We start from the raw sequence: 12292 nt of genomic DNA, 5'->3' as shown, positions 1-12292 counted from the left end.
TCACTGGTCCTTATGTATGATGGCAATGCATAGCCGTTTCTCAAGTGCAGCCTGCGACCTTAGGTATTCTGCCTATTCAGCTGCCTTAGGTGTCACTGTGTGACGCGCAGTAGATGTATTGAGAAGGGGAGAACGTCTGTCACACAGATCAGGCAGGTTGGGAGAAAGGAGGAATCAGCTCTCTCAATCTATCGTGGATTACTTTCGGAAAGCGTTTGCTTTCGTGTGCTGGTTTACAGATAACAAATCGTGTTAGCACAGTTTCGTGTGGCTCTGAAACAGCTTTCTAGACGCTCGTGTTAGAACTGCAATGAAGGATATCAACATTAAACGTCCCACCTATCCGCGTCGCGGCAAGCACTGTATGCTATTCTGTGTACTGCAAGGTAAAAAGAAACTGGTCCATTTGCAACGTAGCTACACGAATTTCTCTCGCCTTTACATTTGTTCAGTGGGGCCCTCCTGCACCGTTGCCGCCTTCTTATGAGCGAAGCAAAGCATCTGTGTTAACTGGGTCATCGTACTATAGGACAGATATTTCACTCCGTGGGAAGAATTATAGCTGGTTTAAATGTGAATTGTACTGAATATTAATTGCTCGCTGCACATTGCAGAAGAAGCAACAAAAGAAACATTTCTATTATTGTAAATGTGCACGCTAGGACGCGCTTCAGATCTGCAAACTCTGTTTCACCCCAACAAAAACTGCTTGTTCACCGGTATATGCGGCCACTAATGTTACACTTCAAGCAAATACGTTAAGTGTTTTGGTAGATTTGACTGCAGAAGTATAGTAAATATTACGTAGGTGTTCTGCTTAACTACCTATAACTGAGAATTCTCTCTAGCTTACCAAACCGGCACTACAGGTTCTGAGAAAAGATTTCCGTGCGTAAGAAAGGACTTCGAGCTACGTATATATAATATTGGGCATTAGAGGCTCACGTCTCTCATTGAATAGATCATAGAATTCACCGCATAACAGTTTTTTGAGGCTGACAAAAAGGATGCTGTCACAAAAAATGATATTAAAATGTCAATGTTTATTTCAGCGCTCCCTGACGCGTCCAACCTGAAAGTAGTCAACGTCGAAAGTGACCATATTACCTTTTCTTGGAAGCGACCGAAAGGTCGCTTCGACTACTATTCGGTCGAAGTCACCGAAGGCCAGGTTAGCAGCACGGACAGCGCCAAACGCAGGCTTCGTTTGTGCGCCAACGGCACCATCATCCATCGCGATCAGACGGAAATAACGTGTGGTCCATTGAAGCCTTGCAGTAACTTGTCCTGCACCATACGCACCCACTTGGCTGGACCACCTGAACGCAGTTCTCCTGGAGTGACAGTAGCGGGATTCTTCATCCCTGTTCGAGGTCAGTAGTTCAGCGGTCACTAAGTAGAGCCAATGGGATAATCAGCTCACTGTTAAAGTTTAAATACTGAAATCTTCGAAAAGAGCAGTACTTATTTGCAGAAATAGTGGCACGGACGCCCATGTGCTTGGAAGGGAATTAAAGTGAGGAAATGGCTTTCTTAGAGAAATGTGTCCACTGAGTATGTTGTACTGCAGTGCAGCGGCCACATGTACAAAACACAGCTGTGCTAGAATCGTTCGTAATAAGAATTGCGATTCAATGCCTATGCTGGACGTATTATTAGCAGTGGTGTCGACTTAAGGGCTAGGGCCGCTAACAAATGAAGAGCTTCGCAAATTCTCTATTAAAAACATTGCATGCCCTAGATTTCCTGGCGAGTGCTATTCACACTTCACTGTAAGCCATAGCATCCGCTGCACAATGAAGAAAGGCTAATAAAAGAAATTTGCTAAGAAGCGAACGCCAGTAACGATATAAAGAGTTATTTTACATGTGACACTGTGGGGTATTTCAGAAAAAAATGCAGCAGATCCAAGGAGTTTGGATCTGCATACGCCTAAGCTTTTTTCAGTGCGCAAAGGATCGAAACAGGTGTTTGTGCGTTTTGAATGCCCTCTAAAAGAGACACGGGAGGCTTTATTCAAGCATTGTAGAAAGGCGAATGCAATGCCGCCACCGCTGTCGTGGATTGGATGCGTGAAGGCGAGCTTTCTGGTTATCTTTTTTTCTTTCCACCAAACGGCGAGCATCACTGCTGATGGGGTTGGAAGGTGGAATGCTACAAGTGTGCCCTTTGTATTTTTGCGGTGAATTGCACCTCGAAGGTCTCGTTGATATTTGGCCTAATGTCCCACCTATCTTAAACACACACACACACACACACACACACACACACACACACACACACACACACACACACACACACACACACACACACACACACACACACACACACACGCACACGCACGCACACACACGCACGCACACGCACACACACGCACTAAGAATTCCCCCTGTCAAATTACGCCGAAAACCTAGCGTAGTTGTCGAGTCTCATAAGTCATCAAGCCCTCGCCTTTGGTGGAACTTAGAACCACTACCATTGGTTTCAGTCGTCGATCTCGGGACGTTTGGTACTATTAAGGCGAAGTTAATTAAGTCGCAGGTAATTATATTAGAGTTATGAAGGCACTCGAGACCTCGATTATTGGTGGGAGTTGAACCCATGACCTTACGCTGTGGCGTAATGTCCAAATGGTGGTCGCAATATTTTTGCATTCGTCCACGTGTGGATAAGTGCCCTTAAATTTAATAATAACAGTTAGTGACGTGCGAGGTGATGGAGCCGCCCCAGAATATTAAGCATACTGAGAACAACCACAACAAAAACGCTGATGAGCTGGCCGGAAGAATGAAAAAAATGCAGCATTACATGATGCTTCACTACGAGCTATAAGAAAGACGCTTCAGCTCGCAAACAACGCTGTTCTTCGTCGGAATAAAGTTCTTTCGGCCAATGTCATGCAGCCACTTCTTCCTGCGCAAACCGTCACGCTTTCCTTGTGGTATCATAAAATAGGCATAACCATCTTCAGGCTTGTTGCTGCAGTTATATGCGCAGCAGGCCGGCATAGCACTAGCACATAGAGCAGGAAATACAGCGTAGAACGTTCGCGACGGCGAGCTAAAGCGCCGAGCCAGCCGTGTTCAGGAGGAAAATGGCGCGAACGAAAAAGAAAAACACAAGCAAAACTTAAGATCCACGCGTTTTCAAGGGCAACGGCAGGGAGACCAATCGTCGTGCAGAAAAGCGGGGGCAAAACTGGTTGCCATGGGGGAACACACAAGGGGCGAGGAGGAGGCGAGGAGGTCGCGCGGCGGCGGCAGTGTTCAAAGAGTGTCGCTACTTTCAAATTATCAAGGGGCTTCAAGATGTGTGCGCTCATAGCGCCATCTGTCGCGCACGGTGCTAGTCTTGTACTCCCCTTGTGCTCTGAAGCCGAATCACGTGCTGCGGTGCCGGCGGCGTGCGCTTCTTAGCGCCTCGCGCATGCTCCACTGCTCTACGCCCCTCCGTCACCGCCTCACGAGGCTTAACGGCTTTCAGCCGTGACTCTCGCTTCCCCGTTTGCGGGGCGTGTTCCTCAGTGGCATTTGTCGCCTGTAGAAGTGCTTGCGCCTGGCTGTCCTTCTGCCGCCTCCCCTCTTGCCCTATACCTCCCCTTACCTGGCGCAGTGCGGTTGGTGTGAATTGAAGACAGTTATGGCGTTTCGTCCCCTTACTAATACTACGCACCCCACCCTTGTGCGGCCACATTGAGGCCTGTCTCTGAATGAGTAATTGTGTGACCTATACTCAACACCATGGTTCTCCACTCATTTCGTCATTCCACCTCAGCAGAAACAATAAATAATAATTGCTAATGCACCTCCCCTTCTCTCAGTGGCGGTGACCCGCTACCCTTCAGTTCATAAATAAGACGGTGCTATGGGTGGCGCGTCGCCGGAGCGCCTGCTCCATAGCGGCGGCTGGCGGTGTGTGTTGCCCAATCCGAAACGCAGAACCACCTCCGTTCAGCACTGCGTGTTCTGTATGGGTTCGCCTGTTGTTGAAATAAGGCGGCAGCTGCGCTTAACGATCGCATTACGAAGCGGCCATTTTTTTCACTGCCTCTGTACACCAATGTACGTGTATTCTTTTACCTGAAATATTTGTTCGCAGTGCACTGACAGTGTTTGTTTAACCGTTTTCATTGAATACCACAAAATGCGATTTGTTCACATAAATTTCAGCCCGGAATTCTTACATTCCGGCCAACATAGACTAGGAAAACATTCCATATTGCTTTGCTTGTTAGCATGGAACGAAATGTCGCGCACTTAAATGACATCTTTTTATGGCAGAATAAACCAGATATTGATTCCCTTGATGGCCTTTTCACCATTATCATGTGCATCTTAAGTAGTATCGGGAATAAAAGGCACCACTGTCCCAGTTACTTGAAGATATAAAGTTTGTTCTCGCTCCTTATCGCTTCCCCTTGAACGCAAATGGTAATTTGTAGGTAACCCTCCCACAAAATCTACCTAGGTTGCACAATTCATCCGTGCCCCCGATGGTAACGCGTGCTTAATTACTCGGAAGATATCCAAAAATTATCTTGGTGCCGAATCTGCCACGCCGATAAAGTAGCGGAATCTGAGTCGACGTGGACAGTCTTGAAACAATTTTATAGACACAAAAGGCACACAGAAACGAAGATAGCGCCTAGTCGCTATTAGGGTGCGCCGACACCTCTTTTTAGCTCTCAACAACTGCAGAAGGTCACCTTAACTTCTAGCTATTATAAACGCCACAAGTACTGCAAACTGGAAAAAACTGAGTGCAAATTAAGGCAAAAAATAGTTCCTTGATGAGCATTGGGGCTGTGCGGGGACTGGTGCGAGGCGCGTCGCGGCCCAGACTCCCTCTCCCCTGACGACGCTTCGCCTTGCTCCCTCACGGGTTGCAGAATCAAGCGTCCTCCTTTCTTTAGATCATTCTCTGTCTATCTCTCTGCCCGTGCCGATAACGACGTTTGGCTGGCGTGAATCGTTTCCCCCTCCGAGACACCGAGTTCTTAGGTTCGTTCCGCTTGCTCAGGCGCACGTATCGTTGCCGCGCCGAACGCTGCGTTGCTCGAGGCTCACCGCGTCCGATGCGGGGCGCCTCGTAAGTGATCGCTTACACACCTTGGCGGGTCGACGGGAACGCTGTCGCGTCCCGCTCTTGAAGGTGAAGCTTAAGCGTCCTCCATTTTTTTCGCTAGGGAAGGGTTCGAATGTTTTAGTAAGAATCTCATTTAGGATGTTGAGTAGAAATAGTTTCCATTGTATTGCGCATGCACATTTGAACTCACGTTTCAATCAAACAAAGTTGACCATCCTTCCACTACTGTGAGGAGGGGTGGAAGCGAAGCTCAGGATCCGCGGCTCTTCGTTGTCGTAACGCCTCGGCTTCGCGCTCGCTCACGGCATGGTCTACACGTAAACGACGAGCCCTTTCTCGTGCGAACTTATGAGGCGTTCATGAAACGCAGCCTGCTCTCCAGCAGAACAAACCAAACGTGGCCTCCCTGTCTGACTGTCTGGCCTGAAGTGGCGGTGGGTGCGAGGCGAGTGAATGGGCCATCACACCCTTTCCTTCTTCTGGAGGGAGGAGACGGCTGTGAAAGGCTCGCGCCTTGCGCTGCGTCTACTTTTTCATGCATAGAAAACCCCGCTTTAAAGGGCGCGTGTGATCAACCAAGAGTGCGTTAATCAAGAACAAAAAAGCGATAGTGTATGAATCGGTTAGCGTTCTGTGGTTCTGTGGTTCTGTGATTCAGAGGTTCTGTGATTCTAATCCACAGCCTGACAAGCAATTTTTATTTTCACGTAGCATGAGTTCTTTCGTACGGTAGCATCAATACCGATGCTGGCACGAGTGAGGCAATAGAAGCCTCACTTGAAAAGGTGCGCGCTTGAATTCTGTTAATAAGGCATTTAAAGTCGTTGTCTAAGGCTTTTTGTTCCAGATTGTCCAACAAAATATTATTGTCTACGTTGTCATAAGCTCCCTTAATGTAAAAAAAGCCTTATATAACAGTCTCCTTTTTTATATTGATGCTTAAATACAATGAGTAAGAAGGAATCAGTTATTATCCTGACGCCTACCAACTCTGAGGTTATTATGAAGTACCCCCAATGTGCCGGTATGTTCTGCCCATGCTTGCAGCTTTAATTTATTTACCCACATAGCTAACCTATTCCCGATGTGTTGGTGAACGGTGAAGATGAGTGACTTCTCTCTTTTCGCCCCTTACTTTTATGAAATAACTTCATTCCACTTTGTGGCCGCCTATATTGTATTCACCAATGTGGTAAATTTTTTTCAGCTGCTTTTCTTAGAGATTCCTTATATTTAGGTCCTAGTTAATAAATAAACTTAACGGGTACCTCCTTTAATCCTGTGGCTGTGCACTTGAAAAACTTTTTTTCGGCTTTCTTCCAGTTCAAACTTCTCAGCACCAGATCCTTCCCCATAGTATTCTCGTTCAGACTATTCTTTCTCAAAAACGACCTTGTCATTGCCTTAAAATAATTTGACTCATTTTTCGGGTGTAATCTAATGCCGTGTGTTTTTCCAGTCTGTCTCCATCTTCGTCGAAGATATATATTACGTTCCTCAAGACTTCATGCCTAATAGGTTAATGAAGCTGCAGAATATTCTAGGGGCGGCCTCCTTTTCTCTCACGTGTTTCTGAAGATCAACTTTAACTTTTAGCTTTACTCTTGTATTGAACGAGTATTTGAGCCACAGATTTTTCTCCCTCTATATTTCTAAGTTTCTGCCTACTTCCGCAAGTGACAACTGAATTTTTATTGGCTGCCTATGATCTCGCTATGCTTTCTGTCATTAATTGATTTCTTCGCCTGTCTCCTGATTCCACGAGCGTTGCGGCTTCTTTTTTTGTAAACGGGTTGCTTCCTTTATTTATTTCTCTCGTCATTATGTTTTGAAGCTCTAATGCGCGCCATCTTGGGTACATGGTGGGGAAGGCGAGGAGATGATTATGAGGATGACTTATTGGCATCACCTTTGAAATTAGCCGGTGATAAATAGTTACCTAGTTTGCTTGAGTTTCGTATGTACGCTTTACATGATTTCATAGTAGCTCATTTGTATGCATCTCCTCATATTTTTGTCTTTTCCTCACGGTAGCCACCACGGACGCAGAGGTGATAATGATCCACTCGCACGTGGTGATATATAACTACGTCAGCGGCCAGATGTCCCGGGAATCGGCCCGCATTCTACAAATTGAGGATGGCAACACATGACGTAGAAAGGACAGTTTTTTTTTGTATGGACCCCAGCCCACGTGTAACCTCAGATTCAGGGCAACGAGATGGCTCATACCACGCCCCGAGGTCTTACATGCCCAGCCGGGGCGCCCTCCGCTAATTTCGATGTGTCGTCCACCGGGACAGCGATGCTGCAATGGAGTTGAGGGGGTGGCATGACCACTTCCAAAGACATCATGCAACACTATAGATTGCACAGATACGAATGCCTATCACCGCGTGCCAAACTACACAAGACACCGGCGGTTGGCCGGAGGCAACTTTAGACACCTGAGTATCCCAACCCGGCGACCCTTCTGCTCTGCTACCCAGACCTTTGCTCAAGCGACGAGTGTAAAGCTGCGGAGCCAGAGCGACGGTGCAGCACATGCTGTGGGAATGCACCGCTAGCGAGCAGCTAGAGCCTCCGCCAAACTGGGTAGACATGGTAGTCTCGAACCGCGCGGGGCGCGATGGGAGGCGGCCCTGCGCAGCCACGACCTCGCCCATCAACTGTGGGCCGTCTGGCATGCCGAGGAAGCCACCCCTCTCCAAGGAGTCAAACCCGTAACTTTGGCTGCGGTGTTCTTGGCCCTACAGCGTTCAAATCGATGGACCTAATGAAGATGTTTTCACTCCTTCTAAACTTCCATATTGACCTTGTACCGCTACCTATACCTATAACGGATCTGGTACTGTCGATCTCGTACCTGCTTTTTTCCCACCAGTACTCTAAGCTTCTCTTTCTTATCTCGTGTGCTGACAGGCTGATGCTTCCGTTCCCTTTCAATCCAAGCGCTCCTGTAAGGTGTAGGCTACCTACGGATCTCACTGTGTGAATCTCTTCGTGTTCCATGAGGATGTGCTGAGTTGCCTTCGGATCTTAGCTGCAGCATACGGACTTTGCGATTACTTGCTCGGATGTTTTTGTTGTTAGACATCAAGCTCGACCCTCAAATGGCAAGGCACTTTCCTTCGCGTTTTCGTACAGATTTTTCATTGTAATTTTTTTCATATTCTTGTAAAATATCCATGGTACTTCTTCATTGTATTCTTCTGGTCCAATTCACTAATTCTGTTTCTCGCACTTTCTATTATGGTGATTCCTGGTGATCTATTTACGCTTTCAATTACCCTGTGCCTGGTTGCCAACATGCTTGAGTTCTTGTTCCAGTCTGTCTACACGCTGCTCAGGTACACATACACCTGTGCACTTTATCCACATATGTATTTTGATCCAAATTCTGGAGTTTTCCGTCAAAACTAATTTTTCTAAGTTTTAATTGTTAACTATTTAACTAATTTAACAGGTGCGTGGAAGCGAGTGCCATCATGTGTTGGTGCAAGGATCCAGGAAAGCGGGTGGCGCGCATCCTCCGCTGCGACTGGGTGGCCTGCTTGGCTAGAGAATAGCCAAGCCGCACGCACGGTGGATAATCCAGGGGAGGTTCTGAAAAACAACAAAAAAGGAGCTTTTAGCAATTCGTCTGCAATGCTGAATAATTTCAAATTAGAACGGAATTATCTTAAATTTGCAAAGACATGAAAAGACTTGGTTACACGAAATAAAGGGGAAAATGTGCTACATAAGAACATCTTCATAATTACAAGTGGACAAAGAGTCTGCGAATGCTCCCATATTGACTACAGTTGGAAGGGAAGGGAAGCAAGACATACGTCACAGGTGTTGACTAATTATTTTGATATGGTGGCACCGCCAGTTACATTAACTGAACACCATGGGAATGAAGAACCTCATGGTTGACAGTAGGAAGCTTGGATAGTGAAAGAGTTTGTTTATACTCGCGGTCTTATAGCACACCGGGAAACGCACGCATGCACGCACAGACACGCGCCCAAGAGAAATCCCTGTGGAGCAACTGCACTCAGGCTATGCCCGATTTTCGCTTTGCTGGCACCACGAATTCATCACTTCGTTACCTTCCTGCTTTCTTTCAGAGCCGAATCCTCCAAGGAACCTTATGATGTTCCCAGGATCACCTTCAAGGACTCGAATACGCTGGGACCACTCGGAGAAAGATTCCGGCGTTATGGGACGATACATTGCGAAGATATGCAGCACATTCAGATCATGTATTCGAGCAGAAGGCCTGAGTGATTGTAAGAACTACTATAACTCCGCGACGTGGACAATGTTTGACAGCACAGAGGACACTCCTTACTGCGTATTGATTACTGCAAAAAAAAAATGTGGCCTTGACAGAGTAAGCAGCCGCCCTCTTATAGCGGAAATACGGACGCCGCTCTTTGGTGAGTTTATAATTGTGTGTCGTGAGTAGGACATCATTCTTAAGAAGCCTGTGCCTTTCAGGTCAATACGCTACTCGCCACCTCACAGCGAGAAATGATGAACAGAAAATTGCTGCTGTGTTAGTAATGAAGCTCGTACATGTGTTTGCATACACGTAATGCGTTCTTCAACTGCTTTGATGTGTACCCTTAAAAAATTCAAACATGCAGTGCTCTTATGGACACAAATACAACAATAACAATACCGTAGCTTGCCTATTGGCGTTCTTAGAGAACGTACGTATAGCAATTTCTATACCCTGACCGCCACACTTACTACGCGTTCGTTAACTAGGAACAATACAGCCCACCGTTACCACTCCTTTGCTGAGGAATGCTGAGGTAAATCTTGGTGATAAGATGGCAAACACTATGATTTATCGAGCTTGTTTTCATTTTATTTTCATACGAAGTAGCTTACTTATCTCCCAGTGCCCACTAGAAAATAAACGTGAGAGCAAGAGCCGGAAGAGCAACTTTTTCTGTGCACTCGAACAAGATCTTTACAACAATTACAAGGTTAACACAAACGCAACCACCACTCGCCTGCTTTAAAGAAATCTGGCAATATTATCGAAATTATTTTCATCGAACTGCGCTATTTTTTTTAGAATAAGTGATCGCCAAATCTGTGTTTACTCTGACAATAATGAAGTTATTTTTCCAATCATGTGAAGCAGGAATAATATTCTTTATTCTGAATCCAGAACTCAGGCTAATTTAACATGCTTGGATACAGAAATTCACGTGAGGTGCGCTTGAATGACGAGCGTAGGAGTGTTGATGGTAAATGGATATGAGGTGATTGTTTCCTTGTGCCAGTGTACGGTTATTGTAAATGCTCTTTGGAGCAACTTTGTGGGTTCTAATGAAATGAAGGTTCAAGTTATGGCATATTAGATTAAGAGTTAAAGGGAAGCTGAAGAGTCTGTCGAATTCAATGAGACGCTCATATACGCATGCGGGAACCTTATAAACCATGTAGGTAAAATTTTGGGTTGTTTTTTTCGATTAGGAGCCACGTAATCGTCGGTTGAAATTGCGCTGTAGCTCCGCGCCCCCGTCGAATGCCGCGCGCTGCTGCTGACGCTGACGATGCGAGCGGAGACCGGAAACCGCAGTGTTGTGACGTCAACTTTAGTGTTTCGTTCCTTCGCAGCGTCCGCGACCGTGCTTGACCGCGCTTGTTTCTGCGTGCGTGCCATCGTAATCTGCTTCGATCGACCCTGCATTCCTTTGTTGGTGCATCTGCGTGTATGTAGAGTGGCAGTCAACGTGAGTGGTAATCAACGTGAGTGGTAGTCAACGTGGTAGTCAACAGATGAAGGTCACTACACATACTGCGCGAACCGGGAAGCTTTTCGCGCGTTTAAACCGTCTTTGTAGATTGCCGACAGCTTTGGACAGCGCACAAATGCCGACGATCGCATCCCCGCTTACGTTCCACGAGGAGGCATGCAGGAAAACAACACTACAATTGTTTGACCGGAAACGAGCTCACTAGATAGGCGAAAGATCGGCAAGATCACTAGACCGCTTTGCAAAAAACATACTCACCAAAGAGCATTTCCAACGCGAGGAGATCCCAAGACTTTGCTTTCGTTCGCGTGGAAAGCACTGCTCGCACCAGCATCGTTTGCTTCTTCGACGGGCCGGCTCTTCGCAATCGGCTTGTACATGTAGAGAGTAACGCCGAACTCCTCAGAAAAACGCAGTCTCTCTAAATTTTCCATTACCGTCTCAGAAAAACAGCACCAAACTACCTGGCACCCCGCTTTATGTGTAGCGGCAGCGGTCGGTTACTAGAGTTGACGTCACGAGGCGCCCGACCATTCACAGGCGGAAACGGGACGTGTGAGCTGGGCGTGTCCGCTGCTGCACTTTTCGTCGAAATAAAATATATTTGCGCTTTCTTTCGGTCAATTTCGATACGATATTCGAATTCAGAGGGTTGACAACCATTATCTACAGATATTCACTCATTATTTCTGGAAAACCTTTCAGCTTCCCTTTAAATGTAAGAGACGTGCATTGTGTTGTGCCGGAAGCGTTAGAGATCCACGGGCTAAACATTCAAAGGGTACTGTATGGATGTCCGTGACAATCGACGTTTACTGCCTTCTAACTAAGGATCATGAAATCCGCTTGGTGTACAAATCCAACTGTGGTTGGTCTTGGCCGCATTCTCTCTTTGCTGAAGTGCCAGGTGCTATTTCTGTAGTATAACATACCCAAGCAACCAACGTTTGCAGCGGCGAAACGTGAAAATGTGACTAGGCGGAATATTTATGACGGCTGTATATGCCATAGTTGCATTGGTTATTTTTTTATGTTAGTCGTAACAATTGCACCCTCTCTAGATGCGAACCGTTCTTGGAGGCTTTTTATCTGCGCAATATTTGCCAAATCATGAACTAGTTTACTTCGTATTTACGTAATACCTGCGTTTCGTGGCATTTCACGCGTAAGAACGTTCATGCCCTAAGGAAGTGCGTTACGACATTGGTATAGCATGAAGGTTGATGCGAAGGGCAGTATCTCGTCATAAAGTTGAAATAAATTAAATTAAAAATGTGTGTTTTCATGCTTACGCAAGGCGAGAACCATTCGTCACATAGGACAAAGTGGATAAATGCCTCAGATAATGCAACACCAGGTCGACCCATAGTGGAGATGAAGCAGACTTCAACCCCTCAGCAAAGTGACATAAAAGTTCATACATTCATTGGAAATACGCATAC

At 46.3% G+C, this 12292-nt stretch overlaps 1 protein-coding gene across 1 annotated transcript in view; it reads left to right on the top strand.

Moving 5' to 3' along the window:
• Positions 1-12292, top strand: part of LOC135907328 (tenascin-X-like) — a 104844-nt gene that overhangs the window by 45486 nt on the left and 47066 nt on the right. The window contains exons 19-20 of the mRNA XM_065439008.2: positions 1053-1373; positions 9201-9512. Coding sequence (XP_065295080.1) covers positions 1053-1373; positions 9201-9512 — 633 coding nt within the window. The remainder of the gene's footprint in view (positions 1-1052; positions 1374-9200; positions 9513-12292) is intronic.

The sequence above is a fragment of the Dermacentor albipictus genome, chromosome 10 (genome assembly GCF_038994185.2).
Source record: "Dermacentor albipictus isolate Rhodes 1998 colony chromosome 10, USDA_Dalb.pri_finalv2, whole genome shotgun sequence".
Taxonomy (NCBI): Eukaryota; Metazoa; Arthropoda; class Arachnida; order Ixodida; family Ixodidae; genus Dermacentor; species Dermacentor albipictus.
The sequence above is the reverse complement of the archived record's forward strand: the minus strand, read 5'-3'. Positions and strand labels throughout refer to the sequence as shown.